Raw genomic sequence first — 26,219 nt, 5'->3', positions numbered from 1 at the left:
GAACCAAGATTAATTTTTGTGTACACCTATTAGCTAGGCCATCCCAAGAGTATGACTCTCCAACACCCTCAATGAGTTATGTTTCCTTACGCTGCCAAAGAATAAAATTTTTCTGGAAAAAGATTCCAGAATATCGTGAACCTATTCATAGTAGTTACACCACTCCAGGTAGTCATAAAAAATTTTTTCCTTCATGTTGGATGACAAAATAATTAATATAGTCTAAGTCCCATGGGTACAACAAACCAGCTTAAATTATTTAACTCAAGCAGTCACAGATAATAAAAAAAAGACTTGATTTTCTCTTGATCAAACAGGGAGGGACTGTACGAATGCTAATAGTACATGTTGTACCTGGATTAACACTACAAGTAAAACCATCTACAATTCATTAGAAGAGCTAACTATAGCCTGGTGAGTGTGGCTCAGTTGGTTGCCAGTGTGTAATACCATGCACCAGGAGGTCTCCTGTTGGATTCCCCATCAGGGTACTTGCCCAATAGGGAGTGTGCAGAAGGCAGCCGATAGATATTTCTCTCTCATTGATGTTTCTATCTCTCTCTCCCTCTCCCTTCCTCTCTCTGAAATCAATAAAAACATATTTTTCTTTTAAAAAAGAGCTAACTATAAAATGTTATACCAAGAAGACTCCGGAGGTCCTTGGATCTTATCTTGGCCAAACTTGGAAAATCTAGGGTCATGATTCTGGAGTGCCCTCCAGTCCCTTCTTATAATACTCCTAGTTATACTTTTTTGTGTCAGAGTTTAAATGTCCAGTGTCTTAAAATGCTTCTGTATAGTATTGTCCCAACAGATGACTTAAAGACAAAAGCAGGATGAAATCATAATAAATGCACAAACTGTAAATCAGATCCCCACAGATGAAACAATTAAAAAAAATCAATAACACTGGTTAGGGAAATTTTTGATAACTTCTTCCACAGCATTAGCTGGATGAAAATCAAAAGGGGAGGCTGGAATAAAAAAAAGTTCCTACACACATATGAAAAAAACAAAACACAATTATTGTGTTTTCGTGGTAATGAATAGTCAACAGAACTGGTTTAAACCTGTTCAACTGATCTGCAACAGGTCATCTCAATGAACACAGTTTTGTAAGCCAACTGGTGTCAGCTCCTCACTTTTGAAAGTCAAGCAGTCAGGGACAGATTCATGTCAATAAATACACTTCCCAGTGCCAAACAATCAACAGTCTCACCTGAGTAACCATGCTTCCCCCAAATCCTATAATAAAATGAGAATTCTGCTCTGTGTGGAGAGAACGCAACTAACGACATAGCTCTCCCTTACAGTAAGCAATGAATTCTGTTTTGCCTTTTTATTTCACTTACTGAGTGGCCGTCTCATCATCCTTTGACTTTCCACTGTATATATATATTTACCTTTTGAATTTCCAATGATGTGAATATATTATATAGTAAATAAATAAATAAACTTTAAGTTTAAAAAGTTTTATCTCAAAAATTCTTTTTGCCCATGATTTCAAAGGTCAATGACATCAGTAAATGCTATAAAATATTTTAAACTACTCTTAAATAATTTCTCTATTAAGTGAAAACATGTACAACAGATGCAATATTATTCATAGATTAGATTTTGATTTTGTAACATGGTTAAAATGTGGGGTTCAGTGAATGTTAGATTAAAGTAGGATATAGGCTGCTTGTGTAGCCCGCCCCCATCCAAGGAAGAGCATCCGCCTGATCACCACACCCTCTGTCTGAGGTACAGCAGCTGTGTGTGAAGCCTCCCCCCACCAGCGAGAGGAGCCACCACAACTGTGAACAGCACCTACCAGAGGAGGTGCTACCAACTGAGGAGCAGCTGCTACCACAACCACCTGAGGAGCAACTGCAGCCCGAGGAGCCACTGCTACCCAGGGAGCAGCCACTGAATGACTCAACATTGAGATATGGTGGTATGATCAAACATGGGTAGACAAAGAAACCCCCAAAGAAAAGAAAAGGAGGACTTGCCAGAAAAGCAGCTAAGTGATACAGAGGCATGCAACATGACAGAAAAAGAATTCAGATTAAGGGTCCTAGAGTGTATAAACTGGATGGAGGACAAAATCAACAACTTATGCGAGAAGCAAGAAGAAACAGATGAAAAAAATCAATAAATTATGTAAGAACCAAGAAGAAATGAAGAGTGATATAGCCGCAATAAAAAACACCACTGAAAGTTTCAACAGTAGACTAGGAGAAGCGGAGGACCGAATTAGCGAATTAGAAGACAGGGAAATAAAACATACCCAAACTGAACAGCAATTGGAGAAAAAAATTAAAAGACAGGAGGAAAGTCTAAGGGAGCTATGGGACAACATGAAACGAAACAACATATGAATAATAAGGGTGCCAGAACAACAGAAAGAGGAATAAGGGTTAGAAAACCTATTTGAAGAAATAATATCAGAAAACTTCCCAGAAGTGGGGAAGAAAAAAATCACACGAGTACAGAGAGTCCCAAACAAGGTGAACCCAAAAAGACCCACACCAAGACACATCATAATTACCATGGCAAATGTTCAGGACAAAGAGAGAATCTTAAAGGCTGCAAGAGAGAGATGGAAAGTTACATTCAAGGGATCGCCCATTAGATTATCAAATGATTTCTCAACAGAAACACATCAGGCCAGAAAAGAATGGACAATAATTTACAAAGTGATGCAAAGCAAAGGACTGAATCCAAGAATACTCTATCCAGCAAGGCTATCATTCAAAATTGAAGGGGAAATAAGAAGCTTCACAGACAAAAAAAGGCTAAGGGAGTTTATCACCACCAAGCCAGCAATGCAAGAAATGCTAAAGGGACTGGTGTAAAAAGAAGAAATAAAAAGCTCAGAAAGAAAACAGCCACACAAAAAAAGAAATGGCTACAAACAAGTACCTTTCAATAATAACTTTAAACGTAAATGGACTAAATGCTCCAAACAAAAGACATCGAGTGGCTGAATGGATAAAAAAACATGTCCCATACATTTTCTGTCTACAAGAGACCCACCTCAGAAGAAGGGACTCACACAGACTGAAAGTGAAGGGATGGAAAAATATCTTTCAGGCAAATGGAAATGAAAAAAAAGCTGGGGTAGCAATACTTATATCGGACAAAATAGACCTCAAAGTGAAGGCCATAACAAGAGATAAGGAAGGCCACTTCATAATACTAAAAGAATCAATACAACAAGAAGATATAACCCTGATAAACATATATGCACCCAATGCAGGAGCACCCAAATACATAAAAAAACTCCTGGAAGATATCAAAGGAGAGATCGACAACAATACAATCATAGTAGGGGAATTTAATACACCACTGACATCACTGGATAAATCCTCTAGACAAACAATCAGCAAAGAAACAGCAATCCTAAATGACTCACTAGATCAGATGGACTTAGTTGACATCTTCAGAACATTTCACCCCAAAGCCACGGAATATACATTCTTCTCAAGGGCTCATGGGACATATTCAAAAATAGACCACATATTGGGTCACAAAGTCTCCACAAATTCAAGAAGACTGAAATCATACCAACCATCTTCTCAGACCAAGAAGGCATAATATTAGAAATAAACTACAATAAAAACAACCCAAAATACTCAAACACTTGGAAGCTGAATAGCATGTTATTAAATATTTATTGGGTTACCAATGAGATCAAAGAAGAAATTAAAAACATCCTGGAAACTAATGACAATGAAAACACAATAATCCAAAACCTATGGGACACAATGAGAGCAATCCTGAGAGGGAAGTTTATAGCTCTACAGGCCTATCTGAAAAAACAAGAAAAAATGATAGTAAATCATCTAACTCTACAACTCAAAGAATTAGAAAGAGAGCAACAAGAAAACCCCAGAGTGAGCAGAAGGAAGGAGATAATAAAGATTAGAGCAGAAATCAATGAAATAGAGACCAAAAAAACAATACAGAAAATGAATGAAACCAAGAGCTGGTTCTTTGAAAGGATAAACAAGATTGATGAACCTCTAGCCAAACTCACCTAGAAGCAAAGAGAGAGGACCCAAATAAACAAAATCAGAAATGATAGAGGCGAAATAACATCAGATCCCACAAATACAAATGATTGTTAAACAATACTATGGACAACTCTACTCCAACAAATTAGACAACCTAGAGGAAATGGACATATTCCTAGAAAAATACAACATTCCAAAACTCAATCAGGAAGAATCTAAAAATCTCAACAGGCCAATAACTATGGAAGAAATTGAAGCAGTCATCAAAAAGCTTCCAGCAAACAAAAGCCCAAGATCAGACAGCTTCACACTTGGATTGCGGGAAACGAGTTAGGTCGGCTCGCGTGAATTGCGTGTACTCCGCGGGAGCCGTCTTAACTCGGTTCATATAGATTTGCGGTGGAGTGCGGGAAACGTGTAAACTCGGGCCGATTGTAACTGCGTATTACCAAATATTTGTTTGTTTGCCGTTCACAAAGATACCTACCTGCGTATGCGAACCGTTTCATACCCATTGGGGTAATAGGTATCATAAAAATCCCTTGTAAGTAGAGAACACTTTATGGCGCTGGTCGAGTACAATACCGTTAGGGTACCAATGTATTGTTTTCTCATTTTATAACCGATATCCCTGGATATCTCACCATGCAAAGAGAATAGTTATTGAGAAATACTTCTTGTGTCCGGACGTCTTTAGTTTTGAGTTTTGTGAATATTATTACGTGTTTAAATATTTAAATATATTGTGATAAAGACATTCATATAGAATTTTTTAACCAAATAAAATAAAATCGTTCCGCAAAGTGTTCGCATAATAATTATTTTTTTATATCAGATATCTATTGGAGTACCGCTATTTTCAGTTAGTATTATTTTTATTTGCTTTAACCTAGAATGTCGCAGCATTCAGACTATAGTGATGATGAGTTTTGTGCAGACAAGTTGTCCAATTATTCTTGTGATAGCGATCTTGAAAATGCGAGTACAAGTGATGAAGATTCTAGTGATGATGAAGTAATGGTGCGTCCCAGGACATTGAGGCGACGAAGAATTTCGAGCTCCAGCTCTGACTCAGAGTCAGATATAGAAGGCGGGAGAGAAGAATGGTCGCATGTTGATAATCCACCGGTCTTAGAAGATTTTTTAGGGCATCAAGGATTAAACACAGATGCTGTTATAAATAATATAGAAGATGCCGTGAAATTATTTATCGGAGATGATTTTTTTGAATTTCTTGTAGAGGAGTCAAACAGGTATTATAATCAAAATAGGAATAATTTCAAACTTTCAAAAAAAAAGCCTAAAGTGGAAAGATATAACCCCTCAAGAGATGAAGAAGTTTTTAGGGTTAATTGTTCTCATGGGACAGGTGCGCAAAGATAGAAGAGATGACTATTGGACCACGGAGCCATGGACGGAGACGCCATATTTTGGTAAAACGATGACAAGAGACAGGTTCCGACAGATATGGAAAGCTTGGCACTTCAATAATAATGCGGATATCATAAATGAATCAGATAGACTTTGCAAAGTGAGACCAGTACTAGATTATTTTGTGCCTAAATTTATAAATATTTACAAACCTCATCAGCAATTATCACTAGATGAAGGGATCGTACCTTGGAGGGGAAGATTATTCTTTAGGGTATATAATGCTGGCAAGATCGTTAAATATGGAATATTGGTTCGTTTGTTGTGCGAAAGTGATACAGAATATATCTGTAACATGGAAATTTATTGCGGCGAAGGAAAGCGATTATTGGAAACGATACAAACAGTAGTGTCTCCATACACTGATTCGTGGTACCATATATATATGGACAATTATTATAATAGCGTCGCAAATTGTGAAGCACTTATGAAAAACAAATTCAGAATATGTGGAACAATCCGGAAAAATCGAGGTATACCTAAAGATTTTCAAACAATTTCTTTGAAAAAAGGTGAAACAAAATTTATAAGGAAAAATGATATATTGTTACAAGTGTGGCAATCAAAAAAGCCTGTATACCTGATTTCTTCGATTCATTCTGCGGAGATGGAAGAAAGTCAGAATATTGACAGAACATCAAAAAAGAAAATTGTCAAACCGAATGCACTCATTGACTACAATAAACATATGAAAGGTGTTGACCGGGCCGACCAATACCTTTCATATTATTCGATATTGCGGAGGACGGTCAAATGGACAAAAAGGTTGGCAATGTATATGATAAATTGCGCATTATTTAATTCTTATGCAGTTTACAAATCAGTGAGGCAAAGAAAAATGGGTTTTAAAATGTTTTTGAAACAAACAGCTATCCACTGGTTGACGGATGATATTCCAGAGGACATGGACATTGTTCCAGACCTTCAACCAGTACCGTCTACTTCTGGAATGCGGGCTAAACCACCTACATCTGATCCACCATGCAGGCTATCGATGGACATGAGAAAGCATACGTTACAGGCAACTGTCGGAAGTGGAAAAAAGAAAAACATTTTGAGAAGGTGTCGCGTATGTTCCGTTCATAAATTGCGCAGTGAGACACGCTACATGTGCAAATTTTGCAATATACCTCTACATAAAGGGGCGTGTTTTGAAAAATATCATACGCTAAAAAACTATTAATTTCTATTTGTTTTGATTTATTATGAAAATTTTATTTTAAACTTTAAAAATATGTGTATATTTTTAGGTAATAAGTATTTTTTGGGTTTTTCGTATTTAGTTTATATATATCGAATTATTTATGTACTGAATAGATAAAAAAATGTCTGTGATTGAATAAATTTTCATTTTTTACACAAGAAACCGAAAATTTCATTTCAATCGAACCCATACTTCAAAAGATATAGGCATTTTAAACTAACTCTGATTTTGCGCGGGAAACCTAAATAATTGCCCGCGCCATCTTATATTTTGGCGGGAAATTCACCCGACACCGTAGTGTTCACAGTGGAGTTTTACCAAATATTCAAGGAACAACTAAAACCTATTCTCCTCAGACTACTACAAAAAATCCAAGAGGAAGGAACACTTCCCATCTCATTCTATGAAGCCAGCATCACCCTGATACCAAAACCAGGTAAAGACAACACAATGAAAGAGAATTACAGGCCAATATCCCTCATGAACATAGATGCCAAAATCCTCAACAAAATCTTAGCAAATTGGATCCAGCAGTACATCAGAAAGATCATACACCATGACCAAGTAGGATTTATCCCAGGGATGCAAGGATGGTACAATATCCGAAAATCAATAAACGTGATACATCACATAAACAAATTGAAAGAAAAAAACCTCATAGTCATATCAATTGATGCAGAAAAAGCATTTGACAAAATCCAACACCCATTTTTGATAAAAACTCTCAGCAAGGTGGCAATAGAAGGATCATAACTCAACATAATAAAAGCCATATATGACAAACCCACAGCCAACATCATACTCAATGGACAAAAACTAACACCATTTCCCCTAAGAACAGGAACAAGACAGGGATGCCCACTCTCACCACTCCTGTTCGATATAGTACTGGAAGTATTAGCCATTGCAATTAGACAAGAAGAAGAAATAAAAGGCATCCAAATTGGAAAAGAAGTAAAACTGTCCTTATTTGCAGATGACATGATATTATACATAAAAAACCCTAAAGACTCCATCAAATAACTATTAGACTTAATAAAAGAATTCCGCAATGTAGCAGGATACAAAATTAACGCCAAGAAATCTATGGCATTTCGATACACCAATAGTGAACTTACAGAAAGAGAGACTAAAAAAACAATCCCATTTATCATCGCACCAAAAAAATTAAGCTACCTAGGAATAAACTTAACTAAGGAGGTAAAAGACCTCTACTCAGAAAACTACAGGATGTTGAAAAAGAGATAGAGGAAGACATAAACAGATGGAAAAACATACCATGTTCTTGGATTGGTAGAATCAACATCATTAAAATGTCCATACTACCCCCCCAAAAAAATAAAAATAAAGTAGGATATAAAAGTGACTGTAACTATTTACCTCCTATCTACACTAATAAAAGAGAAACATGGTAATTAGCGTAAGACCGCTACCCTTCCCATTGGCTAATCAGCATATCCTTATGCAAATTAACTGTCAGCCAAGATGGCGGCCGGCAGCCAGGCAGCTGGAAGCAAACATGAGGCTTGCTTGCTTCAGTGACTGCAGACTCCAACGTTCCCCGCCTGACTTGCCGGCCTCTGAGCTGGCAGTTTGAAACATTCTAACAAATATAGAAGCTAAACAAAACCCCAGAAACCAGCTTTCAGCCAGCCGGGATCTCAGAGCTGGAGTTATACATTGTTTCGATTATAGAATGCAAACAAACCAGATACCTGCTTTCAGCAGCGGAAGCCTCAGAGCTAGAGCCAGAGCTAAAGCTGGCCCAGAATAAAATTTTAAAAAGAGAAAAAAAAGGAGCGGTTGGGAGCTTCAGTCAACAACCGCCAGCCTGAAAGCAGCCCTCAGCCCCTCACCCAGACTGGCCAGGCACCCCAGTGGGGACCCCCACCCTGAAGGGTGTGTGACCAGCTGCAAACAGCCATCATCACCTCATCCAGGCTGGCCAGGCACCCCAGTGGGGACCCCCACCCTGATCCAGGACACCCTTCAAGGCAAACCAGCCGGCCCCCAGGCCTCTATCCTATATAGTAAAAGGGTAATATGCCTCCCAGCACCGGGATCAGCGGAGCCGCGAGGCCTCCTGGCACCGGATCAGCGTGACAGGGGGCAGTGCCCAAACCCCCTGATCGCCCTGCGGCTGTGTGTGTGACAGGGTGCGGCGTCCAACCCCCTGATCGGCCCTGCTCTGTGTGTGACAGGGTGCGGTGCCCCCCCCCCCCCCCCACACACACAGGCCCTGCTCTGTATGTGACAGGGTAGAGCCATAACCTCTCCATCGGCCCTGCCCTGAGTGTGACAGTGGCTGCGCCCCAACCCCCTGATCGGCCCTGCTCTGTGGGTGATAGAGGGCGGCACCCCAACTCCCCCCCCCGCCCAACGGGCCCTGCTCTGTGTGTGACAGGGTAGAGCCATAACCTCCCCATCGGCCCTGCCCTGAGTGTGACAGTGGCTGCACCCCAACCCCCTGATCGGCCCTGATCTGTGGGTGATAGAGGGCGGCGCCCCAACTCCTCCCCCCCCCCCCCCCCCGCCCAACGGGCCCTGCTCTGTGTGTGACAGGGTAGAGCCATAACCTCCCCATCGGCCCTGCCCTGAGTGTGACAGTGGTGGCGCCCCAACCCCCTGATCTGCCCTGCTCTGTGCATGACAGGGGGGAGCTTCCCAACCCCCTGATGGGCCCTGCTCTGTGCATGACAGGGTACGCAGCCCCAACCCCCCTGATTGGCCCTGCTCTGTGCGTGACAGGGGGTGGCGCTGCAACCTCCCCATCGACCCTGCCTTGAGTGTGACAGGGGGCAGTGCCCCAACCCCCAATCAGCCCCACCCTGAGCGTGACTGAGGGTGGCATCGCAACCTCCTGATCCGCCCTGCTCTGTGCATGACAGTGGGTGCCGCCCCAACTCCCCAATCAGTCCTGCTCTGAGCCCAACCAGGGGCTGCACCTAGGGATTGGGCCTGCCCTCTGCCACCCAGGAGCAGGCCTAAGCCAGCAGGTCGTTATCTCCTGAGGGGTCCCAGACTGTGAGAGGGCACAGGCCGTGCTGAGGGACTCCCCCTCCCCCCGCCGAGTGCACAAATTTTTGTGCACTGGGCCTCTAGTCTACACTAATAAAAGAGAAACATGCAAATTGGTGTCACTCCGATACACCCACCAGCCAATCAGTGTGACTATGCAAATTAACCCAACAAAGATGGCAGTTAATTTGCATACACAGGCACGGAGAGAAGACTGAAGACTGAAGAGGCTTGGCTTCTCCGTTGCAGCTGCAGCGGAGAAGCCAAGCCTCTCTGCAGCCAGAGGGGAGAAGCCAAGACTCGCTGCGGCCACAGCGAGGAAGCCAAGCCTCGCTGTGGCCGGACCAAAGGCCTGGATCCCGGGTGCTGGAGGAAAACCGGTGCTGGCAGCCAGGGGAAGGAAGGCCTATTGCACGAATCTCTTCGTGCAACGGGCCTCTAGTCTATAATAATAAAAGCACAATATGCTAATTAGACCAGACATCCTCCTGGACAAAACTGGAGCTGCAAGGGAAGCCAGGGTCCCGGTTACCTGCTGGCAGCCAGAAGGAAGCTCAGGTCCTGGGTGCCAGAGCTGGCAGCCAGGGGAAGGAAGGCCTACTCTTGCATAAATTTCATGCATCAGGCCTCTAGTTATTAATAAAAACAAAAAAGTATAGAAAACTTTTCAGAAAACAGGTTTATGAGAGATTTTGAATAATATCAAAACTAAGAATTAAACCAAAGTCTCAATACACTCAAAATTCAAAATTTGTTGGTGCTAATGTTGCCCTAAGATGATTTATATATAGAAAGAACATAAACTATTTTTAATTTTAAGAATATAAACAAAACTAGTTATCTAATTTGTGGCCTGAAACTCTTAAATTTTTTATTTTAAACCTAACACAAAAATATAGAACTTAAGAAGTAAGACTTAGCCCTAGCTAGTTTGGCTCAGTGGATAGAGCATCCACTTGCAAACTGAAGGGTCTCAGGTTTGATTCTGGCCAACGGCACATGCCCCGATTGCGGGCTCGATCCCCAGTAGGGGGTGTGCAGGAGGCAGTTGATCAGCGATTCTCTCTCATCATTGATGTTTCTATCTCTTTCTCCCTCTCTCTTTCTCTCTGAAATTAATTAAAAAATATATTAATAAAAAAAGTAGGACCTAATTTTTATTATTCCTTTGGATTATTACAAGTCTTATTCAACTTCTGTACCTATCATGTTAATAAATAATAATGATAGCTATCACATACACAGTGCTTTAAATAAGTAAAGCACTGCCACAAGAAGCATCCTTTGTCAAAAAATCAGAATTCCAGTTTTCATACAGACACATTCCCCTTATTATGAGCCTTTATTCTGTTGGGACAAAGAGTTTCCCCATAGAAATGAGACGTTAGCAACTCAAATAGCCATTACCAATTAAGAAATATAATTTTTTTATTACAATCATATGTTCAAACTCCTTTGTTCCTGAATGTTTGTAGTAACTAAATTTCAGCTCAAAATAGGAATTTTCATAAACTAGCAAAATGTGCTGTTGCACCCAGGATTCATTCATATGCTAAAGTTCAAGAATTTCAGTGCCCAATTTAAAAGTCGTGTATCGGGAAAATGTTCATGGGGTAAAATATTATGTACATTAAAACCACAATAAAATTTTCAGATTGCTTTACCTCTGTTAATTCCAGAGCTTTATTGTAGCCCATTGAGAGTAGAGTTACCCAAAGGTCACGAGGATCTCCTTCACGATCATTAGCTTCCATTAGATTCAGATCCATAAAGCCCTGTCTTGTTAGTTCATTCTTCTTTGTATCAAAATTCTCTGTCAAAACAACCAAGAAGTTCTTCCTTATATAATATAAATTTCATACATTTAATAAAAAGTCTATCTTTTGGTATTCATAAATGTTTATTTTAAAGGAAACCTTATGAATCCCTGAGCCATGTTTGAAAGTGGAATGACTCAAAACATGCTTGAGCCCTGGCCGGGTAACTCAGTTGGTGAGCATTGTCCCAATATGCCAAGGTTGTGGGTTTGATCTCTGATCAGGACACATACAAGAATCAACTAGTGAATGCATAAATAAGTGAAACAACAAATTGATGTTTCTCTTTCTCTCCCTTCCTCTGAAAAGAAGGAAGGAAGGAAGGAAGGAAGGAAGGAAGGAAGGAAGGAAGGAAGGAAGGAAGGAAGGAAGGGAGGAAGGAAGGAAGGAAGGAAGGAAACAAACAACTGTTTAAAAACAAAACAAAACATGATTGAGTCTAATTTCCCACAACTCAGCATAACCATCACAATGCATGCTTTAGTTTTTAAACAAACTCTGAAGTTATAAATAATGCAAATATATTCTAAAATTAAAGGAAATTGTAATATTGGGTAAATTCTAACCTGCCTGCTTATGTAGAGCAGATACTATTATATATTTCAAAAAAATTAAAATGCTTCATATATATTTGCCACTTAAAACCAGCAGAACTTGGATGGATTTGATGTAATAACTCCCAAACTCCTGGTGTTTCAAAAAGGGAGATGAGGATATGCCAGACTTAAGGAGACTGCTATATGCCTAATTACTCTAATTTTAACCGAATTCTCCCCTTAAAAAACTGTTAGATAATAGGAAACACTTTGGAGTTCATGAATGTCCCAGACAAATATAAGTATGTCCATTTAAATATTATTTGTAAGCAAAACTAAATCCACCTAGAAGTATCTAAATATGTGTAATTCCTGAATTTATCTACAATATAGATAACAAACAGCTACTCATAATGGATTATATTCTGTTAACTGCCCTAGCAATAAGAAAGATTCCATTTTCCAACTCCTATCTGTAATATACCCAAGGCAAATGGGTACTCTTATTTGAGATATCCCTTTTGTATGCATTATAGTAAGAAAAGGATCAGAGACATGACTGTTTAAAAGTGGATGACTGAATAATAGTTTAAAATATTTAGAGTTTGGAAAATGACTCATAACTTTTACAAGAAAAAAAATAAATGAAGATCAAATTTGATCATAGAAATGGTAGCCACTAAAATGGAGGTTGGAGCTACTTATGCAGTAAAGCAAAATGAAAAATATTAATATTTGATTATAATCCAAAGAAATTACTTTTAAAAATGTATCCAGATACTGTACTATAAAGACTATTAATAACTAATCTACTTTTAAAACTTAAAATTATCAATCCTCCATTAAATTTTTAAAAATGTATTAACATCCCGAACTTCAAGACTTACTTTAAAGCTACAATAATCAAGATAGTGTGATAATGGCAAAAAATTAAGCACAAAGATCAGTGGACTTCAGATCTCAGAAATAGAACCATACAAATATATGCAATGTTTGACAAAGGAGCAAAGCCAGTTCAATGGAGAAAGGATAGTCTTCTCAAAAAGTGATGCTGAACCAACTGGACATCAATATGGAAAAATATATAATTCTAGACAAGGATCTCACATCTTTCACAAAAATGAATTAAAATTGACCATAGCCTCCCCCTGGTATTTTCGGGACTTTCCTAAGCTGTTCTAACTTTCCTGCCCCTTACCCGGCCTAGCCCAGCCCAGCTCCAGATTCGCCCTCCACCGGATCTCCCCCGCCACACCCGGATGGGTGGCTGCAGGAGATCCGACCCTCCCCCTAATCTGGGACCCCCCTCTCCCCGCACTCCGGTCCCGATCTGTCTTTCACTCCCCCCACAAAAAATAAATAAATAAATAAATAAATAAATAAAATGGACCATAGACCCAAAAGGGTCATAGTCTCAAAACACAAGTCTATAAAACTTCAAGATAACAGGAGAAAATCTGAGTGAACTTGTGTATATCTATGAGTTTTTAGCTACAACACCAAATGTATGATCCATAAAAAAAAATTGATAAGTGGAACTTCACTAAAATTAAAATCTTCTGCCCTGTGAAGGACACTATTAAGAGAATGAAAATACAAGCCACAGATTGGGAGAATAAACTTGTAAAACATATATCCGATAAAGACTTGTATCCAACATATACTAAGAACCCAACAATAAGGAAACAAATATCTTAATTAAAAAAATGGACAAAAAATCTGAACAGACACCTCACCAAAGAAAATAAGCAGATGGCAAAGAAGCATATGAAAAGATACTCGATGTTATATTTCATTAAGGAACTGCAAAATAAAACAACAATGAAATACCACTACACACATATTAGAATGGCTAAATCCAAAAAACTGACAATACCAAATGTTGTATGGTGCAACAGGATTCATTGCTGGTGGGAATGCAAATGGTACAGTCACTTTGGAAGACAATTTGACAGTTCTTTCAAAGTTAAACCCAGGTTTACTATGCCATACAGCAATACCATTTCATTGCTATACCATTCATTAACTGAAACGATTGAAATGAGTTGAAAATTATGTACACACAAAAATCTGTGCATTGATTATTTATAACAGCTATATTCATTATTGCCAAAAACTGGAAGTAATCAAGATGTCCTTTAATAGGTGAATAAACAAACTGTGGTACTTTCAAACAACAAAATATAATTCAGCGGTAAAAAGAAATGAACTATCAAGCCTTGATAAAGGAAACTAAATGCATATTGCAAAGTGAAAGAGGACAGTCTGAAAAGGCTATGTATTGTATGATTTTCTAACAAGACAATACTCTGGAAGAGGCAAAACTATAGAAACAGTAAAAAAATCAGTGGTTGCCAAAAGTTTGGAGGGAGGAATAGGTAGATAAATAGGTACAGCATAGAGGATTTTTAGGGCAATGAAATGATTCTTTATGATTCTGTAATGCCAGATACATGAAATTATATATTTGTCAAAATCCAAAGAATTGTACAACATAATATAATACTAATATAAACTATGGATTTTAGTTAATAATGACGTATCAGTATCAATTTTAACAAATGTACCATAGTAATTAATACAACATGTTTATAATAGGGAGAACTGGTGCGGGGGGGCGGGGGAGAAAGGATACATGGGATTATCTATTTAATCTTTACTATAAACTTAAAACTTCCCTAAAAATAAAATAAAGGCACATTTAAGTCTAACAAGAGTTTATTAAAATGATCTTATAGATAAATACTGTTTTCTTATTATCAAGGAAAATGATAAAATTAATATTATATGTGATTAAAAATATAAACATTTCAGAAATTAAAAAGCCCGTTTCTTTGTAGTATTATTAATGTTGGTAAAGAGACATTCCCCCCAAATCACTTTTTAAGTCAACCATTCTTGGGTATTTTTTATAGCATGGTGCTTAAGGTTCTGGAGTCTGACTGCCTAGGTGTGAAATTCAACTGTGAAATTTTTTGCTGTTTAACCTTGCTCAAGTGACTTATCCTCTTTTATTCTGATTCCTTATTTGTAAAATGAGAATAATAGCACATATCTCAGAGAGTTGATATGTAGAAGTGCTTCTACCTAGTACATGATAAGTTCTCAAAAAAGGTTAACTATCAGCTCTACCAATTTAATTAAATTATTAAACAAATTATATTTATCAACAACTTTATAGTAAGAAAATCCTAATTATGAATCACTCTATGGACTATGCTCTAGTGCAGTGATGGCGAACCTTTTGAGCTCGGCGTGTCAGCATTTTGAAAAACCGTAACTTAACTCTGGAGCCATGTCACATATAGAAATTTTTTGATATTTGCAACCATAGTAAAACAAAGACTTATATTTTTGATATTTATTTTATATATTTAAATGCCATTTAAGAAAGAAAAATCAACAAAAAAAATGAGTTCACGTGTCACCTCTGACACGCGTGTCATAGGTTCGCCATCACTGCTCTAGTGTAAACAATAAAGAATTAAAAGATTATATCATTAAAGTTACAAGATAATAGCATCATTCTAAAAATAATACACTTAAGTATATTATTAATCTTGTTAATCAAAATTTAATATTATAAATCAATATACATTTCTTATTATTGATTATACTATATAAACTCAGTTAAAGAGATATATTTTTAAAAATCTTTATATTAATATGTCTACCTTACTTTCTGTTTAGATAAATATTTTTCAGACTTCCATTTGGCTCGCTGACTGACAAGCTTAGATCATTTTAAGAACCAGAAGAGTAGGACACAGTACTGCCCCAGTGATAGATATATGTGAATTAATCTGGTATTTGTTCCTCCTCAAACTTCTTGTTCTGGCTATGGCTTTTTGGTTTTCCCCCTTGACCTTTCAGTCCTTGTCTTAAATATAAAGCACCACCCAAGTCCCACATTCCTCCTAAGTGACAATTGCTTTTGCCTCATTCTCAATATATTTCTTTAGTATTTTTGGTTTCCATATTTCCATGGATGCAATTTTATAATTTAACTCAAATACAAAAAACCCAAAGAATTCTTAATAGGTATAAACAACTTCCTGGAAACTTAATTTTTAGTAAAACTCTAGTTTATTAGATCTTTGCTGCCCTCTCCTGGGCACAGTTTGAGGTTCTTGACCACTGCAGTCCCATTGATATCAAGAGCTAGGGCAAAGTGTTTTTTGTTTAAATATTTTTAATGTATTTTTATTGATTTCAGAGAGGAAGGGAGAAGGAGAGAGAGATAGAAACATCAATGATGAGAGAATAATTGATTGGCTGCCTCCTGCACACGTCCTACTAGGAATCGAGCCGAACCCAGGACCCTTCAGTCCTCAGGCCGACACTCCATCCACTGAGGCAAACCGACTAGGGCTAGGGCAAAGTTTTTTACATTCTAAGCGCCAAAGAGCACAGGTTGAAAACAAAATTACAATTAAGTATTATCATTCATATTTTCTTTGAGTACTATACCAACTAACTATCAGTTTAAGTAAAATAAATGTTTACGTTTTTATGATCTACAAACAATTGCTATAATAATATTCCATGGAGAAGTCTGACATTTTACTTCTTAAGAATGAGAGGGGACCTATATATTTCTTTACATAATCCATTAAGAAAAAGAAAAGTGCTACTCAGCCGGTGTGGCTCAGTGGTTGAATATCAACCAATGAACTAACAGGTCACTGATTCGATTCCGGTCAGGGCACATGCCCGGTTTGCAGGAGGCAGCTGATTAATGTCTTTCTCTCATCGATGTTTCTATCTGTCCCTCTCCCTTCCTCTCTCTCTAAAAAATCAATAAAAACATAGTTTTTTTAAAAAAAGAAAAGTGCTTACCTCTGCAGACAGCCCAAGCATCTTCATCACATTTCTCACCACTTGTTCTCAATTCAAAAAAATTATATTCTTCAAGACTAAGAAGACCATTTCCATCTAAGTCAATTATTTCAAATATATCTGATAAAGTTGACCTAAAATTATAAAAATGGCAAATTATTTCTTGTCTCCAAGGCAACTTGACTGAAGCTTTCTATAAAGGTAACTTTCAAAAAGAAGTAATATCAAGTTATTGAACAGTTTTTGTGAACTATAAAGCTAATGTGTCCAAATGTATATTTTTACTCAGTCTAGTATTGTATGAGATAAAGAAGCTTCTAAAGCAATCATTGTATCTTAACACATAGTAGGACCTCAATTAATAGCAGTTCCCTTCTTTTCTCCTTTCTCCAATCTTTCTTCTTCCTTTCTACCAGATGATGTGTGTATCTAGCGCATGGGAAAACCACCTAAGTGCTTGGATTTCATGTTTGACAGTTATCTAAGTCAACAGTGCAACTAGCAGGATCTAGTTTGAAGGCAGTGCCTACTGGAGGAGAAATTGAGATGTATGACTAAAGCTGACTTGCTAAATGTATGGAACCCAGAAATGAATGGCAATCCCAGACCTGTGAATGCAAGGTCACTTCCAGAAGCCTAGTGAAAGAGTTGAATTATTGAATTAGAATCATGGGGTGGGAGTGGCAGCTGCCCAAAGGAAAGGGCAGAAGACAGGCTATTAATATATATGTGTCCAGTCTAAATGTTAAGTTCTAACCTTCAGAAACAAGACTTACCTAAATTCATTTGTAAGAAACAATTCCCCTGTTTCATCCCTACACACCAGCTGGGCTTCTTCTGTTATTGGTTTTATTTCTTTCTTCAGCCTACAGCCAGTTGTGGAAGGAATTAACCAGTAAATTCCAGGTCCTAGTTCACCAGTCCATCCAAAAACCTGTTTTGAAAAGAAGAATAATTTTTAAAACCACCATTAATCTTAATGACTTTTCATCTTCTTTCTGAAAAGGAAGCATTAGAAATAAATTTTAAAATCAATATTCACCAATTTTATTTTAGTTTTATCAATCTTTTACAGGCTTCAAAATCTGTTTTCAATGGTAACTCCAGTATAAGACTATTAGATATAATTCTATGTAGTTCTATCTTTTTTAATGCTTAAAACTATAATAGGTAAAAAATTATATAATTTCTAAATCTTTTCCAATCATGTTAAAAAATAATTGTGAAGCAAATATCTTCAACAGAAAGCAAAGACAGAGATCTTAGAATAATTTTTCCAGGGTACAGTTCCCTAATATGATTCAAATATAAATATATAATTTGTAACTCAGATTTCAATTACACAAAATAAAAATTAAATATATTTAAAAGAGTTAACTATTTATATAAATTAGCCATATTCATAAGAATCCAATTCTACAGGCAAACACACTGAAATTTTCCTATTATGTATATGGACTATAAAACAAGATGGCAGAATCCCATGTAAATCTACCTTATATAAAATTATTTTCCATCACAGGATATTTGTACAGGGAAATATCTTATTCTCCTGTTCTATAAAATAAAGCAAAATGGTATCTTTCTATGGACCTTCTAGGTACTTTCTGAAGCCCAATGGCTTCCTATAAAACCTAGGGGTTGTCTCTGTCAAACATATTAATTCTAAGAATGTTCTGTCAGCTATTTGCCCTTCAGTACAGAATAGCTCTAGGGATTTCTGTCTGGTATTATGTTCAAAACCTTTCAAAACCCAGGTATATTTTAGGTCATCCTGTGTACGTATATCCCAAATAAAATTGCTCATCTGTATTCTAGGATCAGCCCTATTTCTGCCCTCACCTATCAGGGGAACCATAATCATCTTAAAGTGACCATGTCCGCCCTAACCGGTTTGGCTCAGTGGATAGAGCATCAGCCTGCAGACTGAAAAGTCCCAGGTTCGATTCCGGTCAAGGGCATGTACCTTGGTTGCGGGCACATCCCCAGTAGGAGGTGTGCAGGAGGTAGCTGATCGATGTTTCTCTCTCATTGATGTTTCTAACTCTCTATCCCTCTCCCTTCCTCTCTGTAAAAAATCAATAAAACATACTTTTTAAAAAGTGACCATGTCCTATTTTAATGCGAGAAGCAAGCTAATAAAACCGAGAGTCATTTTGAAGACTAAAGATTGACCAAAGCCATCCTTTGGAAGCCATAATCTTTTAGACTGGCCAGATGTAGACTGATACCCAGGAGTGAAAAACAGTTCTTGCCACTTCCTAATATATGTTATCCCATGAAACTCCACATATAACCCTGAATTGCCACTGTGGATGGCAAATGGAAAGTCTTTCATGGGCACAAAATTCTTTTTAAAGAAAATTTGTGAAACTAAAACTAAAAATGAAAAGTCCTTTGTAAATATGACATATTACAGATAACCAGAAGCCCATATAGTAAAGGGGTAAATAGAAACTCATTCAAACTTTATTACAGGCTTGCTATGTACTAACATTTTTACACATGCAATCTCATAAGAAAGTAATTTTATCCAAAGCAAAAATGGGAAAAGCTATTGTTTTAGACAATGCTTTATCTTGAACTTAACTTTGTAGTCAGTTCTGAAGAGGAGTTTAGTCAAACATTAACTTCTGTCATTTTATTTGTTTCTTGCCTATAACTATTCTTGTCTGTAAGGAAGCCTACAATAAAGACTTTTATATAACATTCCATCAGGGAAATGTTTGTCTGTCGTTGGACCTATATAAAGATTAAATATGATATTGCAGTAAGCCCTTGAATAGTATTATTCCTGTTGTTGTGTAGCAGATGTATTTTGTAGTCCTCATAAAATAAATAGCCACATTTATGTATCTGCCTCACATTTTTGGCTTCTGAGTAAATATATAATTAGAAAAGATCAGAGCAACCCTATGAGCAACATATAAAATCATTTAAAAGCATTTCTTCAGATCAATCTATTTTTGAACCCTATAATATGAGTCAAGCCTGAGGATAGTAATCTTGACATTTTTCTTTTTTGCAGTAGCATGTAAGTAAAATAAACATCTAAAGCAAGTCTTTCCCAAGTCTTGAATTACTTGCATTTAGGGGGAAACTGTCCACTGGTATCAACCCTTTTTCTGAGTCTAACAAAAAATGTTCTCATGTGTGGAATCAGGTATTTAGAGAAGAGGAAAGTGAAGTACAATGTCATACAACTGTTAAGTTATGAGGCTAAGACTGCTAATCAAGCCTCAATTCTTAAATCTCAGCGAACAAAAAATAATCCTTCACAATAAAACATATGTAATATTCTATATAGTGTTTAAGTACTGTATATGCCTTAATTGGAAGAAAATATACAAAAGTTAAAAAAATATATAGAAAAACTACTATTGTCCCCAAACTTGAATTCATACTATATTTTTAAATTAAATATTAGAAAATAAATATGTATACTTCTCTATTTCGTAGTTCAGTAAAACACATGAGCTGTAGGTTTGCTTGATTCTCAGTTTCCTTAAGAATATACAAGGCAGTATCAACTGATAACCAAGGTGATGGTTTTCCTACAAATGAAAAACCCAAAATCTTAAAATAAGCAATCACTACTTACTCTTCCCATTTAAAGAAGAAGTTAGTGGTTTCTTTTCCCACTGGATTCTTTTTTAGAAATACACATTCTACTTTTATATGAAAACATAATTGCATTTGCAATAAGGCACATACTTATATACAGTGAGCTTGTTATAAACATTGTTCACATACACAATTTCTAAAAATCATAATTTTTCTTGAATTTATCAAAGAGCTGAGGTTGCAAGGCAACCAAGAAGACTGAAATCCAAAGAAAAACAAAACCCTTTAGGGAGAGAAGGGATGCAAGTACTGGTTACCTGCGGGAAAACATAGTTGGAGGAAGAAATGTCAGACACCATCTATGTGTTAACAACTCCAAAATTTGTATTTCCAGCTAGAACCTTACCTCTCAACATTAGACCCATATAAACAACTATTTAACATTTCCACTTGGATTTCTATATCTAAAACTGACCTTCCTCAACCCCTTTTAAAAAACTGTCCATCTATACTCTTCTCAATCTCCGTTAATAGTAATTCATTCCTTTCAGTTGCTCAAGCCAGAAATCTTGGAGTCATCTTTAACTTTTTTCTTTTCTCATATATCACAACCAATACCCAGGAAACCCTATGGTTCAATCTTCAAAATATCTCCAGAATTTTTACTTCTGATCCTTTGTACATTCCAGTTCAAAGCATAATCACTTACCTCCTAGAATTCTGCAATAGCACCCTAGCTGGTCTCCTTGCTTTCTCCTGGGCACCCTTCAGTCTCTTTTCAATATGACAATCTGACTATCTTGATAATATACAAGTCATATTATGTCCTGCCTCTACTCATAATCTTCTCATGGAGTTAGGAGTTGGAAAAATGTTGCTCCCACCCAAACAATAAGGAAAAGTGAATGAACTACAAAATCATAAATTTTCTTGAACCCATTCAGAGCTGAGGTCACAGGGCTACCAAATAGCCTCAAATCCAAGGAAAGACAGACCTTTCAAAGGAGAGAGGACATGCAAGCACTGGCTTATTTGTGATAAAAAAAAAAAAACAGAAGGACGAGATGTCAGGCATACATCTTTATCCATACAAGTGGATAAAGACAGAGGACAGAGAAATATTCTATATAATAAAGAGGTAATATGCAAATTGACCATCACTCCAACACACAAGATGGTCACCCCCATATGGACACAGGATGGCTGCCACAAGATGGCCGGCAAGGAGGGAAGTTGTGGGCGATTAGGCCAGCAGAGGAGGGCAGTTAGGGGTGACCAGGCTGGCAGAGGAGGGCAGTTGGGGGGACCAGGCCTGCAAAGGAGAGGAGTTGGGGCGGGGGGGGGGCCAGGCCTGCAGGGGAGGGCAGTTGGGGAGTACCAGGCCTTCAGGGAAGGATAGTTAGGGGTGACCAGGCCTGCAGGGAAGGACAGTTGGGGGTGACCAGGCCTGCAGGGGAGGGCACTTGGGAGGGACAAGGCCTGCAGGGGAGGGCAGTGGGGGGGGGGGGAATCAGGCTTGCAGGGGAAGGCAGTTAGGGGCAACCAGGCCTGCATGGGAGGGCAGTTAGGGGTGACCGGGCCAGCCGGTGAGGACAGTTGGGAGCAGGGGAGAAGTTAGGCATCGATCAGGCTGGCAGGGGAGTGGTTAGGGGCAATCAGGCAGGCAGGCAGGCAGGCAGGCAAGCGGTTGGGAGCCAGCAGTCCTGGATTGTGAGAGGAATGTCCGACTGCCTCGGGGTCCCAGATTGGAGAGGGCGCAGGCTGGGCTAAGGGACACACACACCTATAGACGGATTTCATGCACCGGTCCTCTAGTTTGAAGAAATAAAAGTGGAAATTTTTCTAAAAATTATACAAGACAAGCCATAAATCCAAGATACTCATAGAGCCCTAAGCAGGATAAATACAAAACAAACAAACAGACAAACAAACAAACAAACAAAAAAACCCAAATCAAGCAGTATCAACAAGAAAAGCAAAAATACCAAGCACATATTCAAACTGTTGAAAATAAAAGAAAAAGAAAATCTTGATGGCAGCCATGGGAAAATCCTCCTAAAGGTTCTTCATTTCCCTCAGATTAAAGGCCACATCCTCATTATGGTAAAAACCCTCTATCTGATTTTGTCCTTGTTCCTTATAGTTTCCTTACCTAATTCTAAACACTCTAGCCCAGCCGTGGGCAAACTACGGCCCGCGGGCTGGATCCTGCCCATTTGAAATGAATAAAACTAAAAACAAAAAAGACCGTACCCTTTTATGTAATGACTAGAGGCCCGGTGCACAAAAATTTGTGCACTCGGGGGGGGGGGGAGAGGGGGGTCCCCCAGCCCGGCCTGTGCCCTCTCGCAGTCTGGGACCCCTCGGGAGATAACGACCTGCTGGCTTAGGCCTGCTCCCGGGTGGCAGAGGGCAGGCCCAATCCGTAGGTGCAGCCCCTGGTCGGGCTCAGAGCAGGACCGATTGGGGAGTTGGGGCACCGTCCCATCATGCACAGAGCAGGGCAGATCGGGAGGTTGCGATGCCACCCTCAGTCACGCTCAGGGTGGGGCCGATTGGGGGATTGGAGCACCGCCCCCTGTCACACTCAAGGCAGGGTCAATGGGGAGGTTGCGGCGCCACCCCCTGTCACGCACACAGAGGGCCGATCAGGGGGTTGGAGAGCTGCCTCCTGTCACTCACAGAGCAGGGCCAATCAGGGGGTTGGGGTGCTGCCCCCTGTCACTCACAGAGCAGGGCCCATCAGGGGGGTTGGGGCTCCGTACCCTGTCACACACAGAGCAGGGTCGATCAGGGGGTTGGGGAGCTCCGCCCTGTCACGCACAGAGCAGGGCTGATCAGGGGGTTGAGGAGCTCCCCCCTGTCATTCACAGAGTAGAGCCGATAGGGGAGCTGGGGCAACGCCCCCTGTCACACACAAAGCAGGGCAGATCAGGGGGTTGGGGCGCTGCACCCTGTCACACTCAGGGCAGGGCCGATGGAGAGGTTATGGCTCTACCCTGTCACACACAGAGCAGGGCCCGTGGGGGCGGGGGAGGGGGAGGGGTTGGGGCGCCGCACCCTGTCACACACAGAGCAGGGCCGATCAGGGGGTTGGTGCACCGCACCCTGTCACACACAGAGCCACAGGGCGATCAGGGGATTGGGGAGCTCTCCCCTGTCACACACAGAGCCGCAGGGCGATCAGGGGATTGGGGAGCTCCCCCCTATCAGGCACAGAGCAGGGCTGATCAGGGGGTTGGGGCGCCTTCCCCTGTCACGAACAGAGCAGGGCAGATAGGGAGGTTGTGGCCCCGCCCCCTGTCACTCACAGAGCCGCAGGGAAATCAGGGGGTTTGGGCGCTGTCCCCTGTCACGCTGATCCCGGTACCGGGAGCCTCGCTGCTCCGCTGATTCCGGTGCTGGGAGGCATATTACCCTTTTACTATATAGAATAGAGGCCTCGTGCACGGGTGGGGGCTGGCTGGTTTGCCCTGAAGGGTGTCCTGGATCAGGGTGGGGGTCCCCACTGGGGTGCCTGGCCAGTCTGGGTGAGGGGCTGAGGGCTGTTTTCCGGAAGCGGGTGACTGAAGCTCCCAACCGCTCCTTATTTTCTTTTTTTTTTTTATTGTGGGCCAGCTTTAGCTCTGAGGCCTCGATGCTAAAAACATCGATACAATGTTTCGGTCTGGCTGGCTGAAGCCCGGCTGAATGAAAGCCGGTTTCTGGGGTTTTGTTTAGCTTCTTATTTGCAACATAGTACATAGTTGCTTAGAGTTGCAGCTGAGAGTCTGGCAGCGGCCGGCGGGGAACATCGGAGTTCGCTGTCACTGGAGCAAGCAAGCCTCCCTGCTCGCTTCAGTGCATGGCTGCCAGCCGCCATCTTGGCTGACAGTTAATTTGCATAAGGATATGCTGATTAGCCAATGGGAAGGGTAGCAGTCCTCTGCTAATTACCATGTTTCTTTTTTATTAGTGTAGATGTTTACTTTGAATTTATATTAGTTCACACAAACACTCCATCCATGCTTTTGTTCTGGCCCTCCGGTCCAGTTTAAGAACCCATTGTGGCCCTCGAGTCAAAAAGTTTGCCCACCCCTGCTCTAGCCCCTTGCTCTTCTTCTAAACTATGCACACTCTCACCTCCTCCACTCTTCACTCATCCTTCCCAACACCCTTACACCCACAAAGCATACCCCCTTGTCTTCTGTGGAAGACAGCAAAAATGGCTTTTCCTATCTGTATCTACAGCCCTTTGCAATGTGACTTTGCAGCTCCTTCATTAAGAGGTCAAGTCTATTTCTTCACTTTATAAATCTGGACTTGTCTTATGACTTGCTGTGAGCAGCAAGAAGAAACATGCCATTTCTGAGCCCAGGCATCGGGAGGCCCTATGGTGCTTCTGCTTTCTCTCAAAGATCCCTGTTACACCATGAGAACAAGTCCAGACTAGTTAACTAGATGATAAGAGAATATATGAGGCCCTGGCCGGTGTGGCTCAGTTGGTTGGGCTTTGTTCCATGTACCAAAAGGTTGCTGGTTCAATTCCCAGTCAGGGCATATCCCCAGGTTGCGGGTAAGGAGAGTTTGGGAGGTGGCCAATCTGTTTTGCTTTTGCATCAATGTTTCTTTCTCCCCCTCGCCCTGCCTCTCTCTAAAAAAAAAATCTTAAAAGAAAAAAAAGAAAAAGATTAAATGAGGCAGAGTCAAACTGTCCCAACTGAGAGCCCATAGGCCCCATACAGAGTAGAGAGCCCAGCCAAGATCAGTTACGCCAGACAGCAGCTAGCCAGGCAGCAGACAACAGGTGCATGCATGAGCCCTACAGAGAAAAGCCAAGCCTAACTCAGACCAAAGGAACTATCCAGGAGACAAACTCATGAGCAAACAAATGTTTAATTATTTTAAGCTACTGAGTTTTGGGATAGTTTGTTATGTAGCAGTTGACAATTGATATACTTCCTTCATAGTCTTTGCTCAAATATCAGCTTCTTAATGAAGCATACACTAACCACTCCATTTCAGTGGCAACCCATATTCCCTCAGCATTCACAATGCACCCTTTCCCCTATGTTTTTCTCATAGCACTTATCACCTTCTAACATACATGTCATTTACTATTTAGTATGTTTATTATTTATTATTTCCCCCACTAGAATGTAAGTTCATAAGGGCAGGCATTTTTGTCTTTTTTGTATTCTGATGTATCCTAAGCACCTAAAATGCTACTAAGTATATGGATCCTCAATAAATATTTGAGAAATAAATAAATAAGGAAATCTTTTTTGTAAGAATATGGAGAATTAACAACTACATTGAATTTGCAGGCCTATCTTGAAACCTTTATTTAAAAAATGACTATAGTAATTACTATTTAAAAGCATCAACTACCAAATGTTGTAAGTATCCTACAAGATATACAGTGAATCTACATTAGGAGGAAAAAAGAATGGGAATGGGGAAGAACCTCTAGTTAGAAAATGTTTATATGTAAACATAATAAAAGAAAATATTGATATTTAGAACAATCAACATTATAAGGGTTTCTAGGGAATTATTAAATGACATAATAACTATGTTAGACACTTGGAAATTACTAATTTTTACCTAGCATTTGTGTACAAAAAAAAGAATATTAGTATGAATGCAATAATTATTAATAAGAATTGTCTAAATCAAATGACATATGGCTTTGGAATTATTAAAAAATACTTGCAGTTCATATTGTCTTAAATTACATTTCTATAGAATTTCTCTTAACATATTAATTCTAAAATTTGGTAAGTGACAAAGCTAAGGATTAATTAGCAAATGAAAAGTTAATTCT

At 39.4% G+C, this 26,219-nt stretch overlaps 1 protein-coding gene and 1 long non-coding RNA gene across 3 annotated transcripts in view; one reads left to right on the top strand and one right to left on the bottom strand.

The window, feature by feature from the left end:
• The window catches only part of EFCAB7 (EF-hand calcium binding domain 7), a 66,447-nt gene that overhangs the window by 14,737 nt on the left and 25,491 nt on the right, over positions 1–26,219 (bottom strand). For both annotated transcript variants that reach the window (XM_070405273.1, XM_070405274.1), the window contains 4 exons: positions 20,294–20,403; positions 17,626–17,783; positions 16,850–16,983; positions 11,322–11,470 (listed from right to left, as the gene is read on the bottom strand). In XM_070405273.1, coding sequence (XP_070261374.1) covers positions 11,322–11,470; positions 16,850–16,983; positions 17,626–17,783; positions 20,294–20,403 — 551 coding nt within the window. The remainder of the gene's footprint in view (positions 1–11,321; positions 11,471–16,849; positions 16,984–17,625; positions 17,784–20,293; positions 20,404–26,219) is intronic.
• Positions 1–26,219, top strand: part of LOC139003430 (uncharacterized) — a 92,988-nt gene that overhangs the window by 46,587 nt on the left and 20,182 nt on the right. The gene's annotated exons all lie outside the window — the stretch shown is intronic.

This window comes from Myotis yumanensis, unplaced genomic scaffold (assembly GCF_028538775.1).
Source record: "Myotis yumanensis isolate MYYU_CA2020_CCGP unplaced genomic scaffold, mMyoYum1.0.hap1 SCAF_2, whole genome shotgun sequence".
Taxonomy (NCBI): Eukaryota; Metazoa; Chordata; class Mammalia; order Chiroptera; family Vespertilionidae; genus Myotis; species Myotis yumanensis.
The sequence above is the reverse complement of the archived record's forward strand: the minus strand, read 5'-3'. Positions and strand labels throughout refer to the sequence as shown.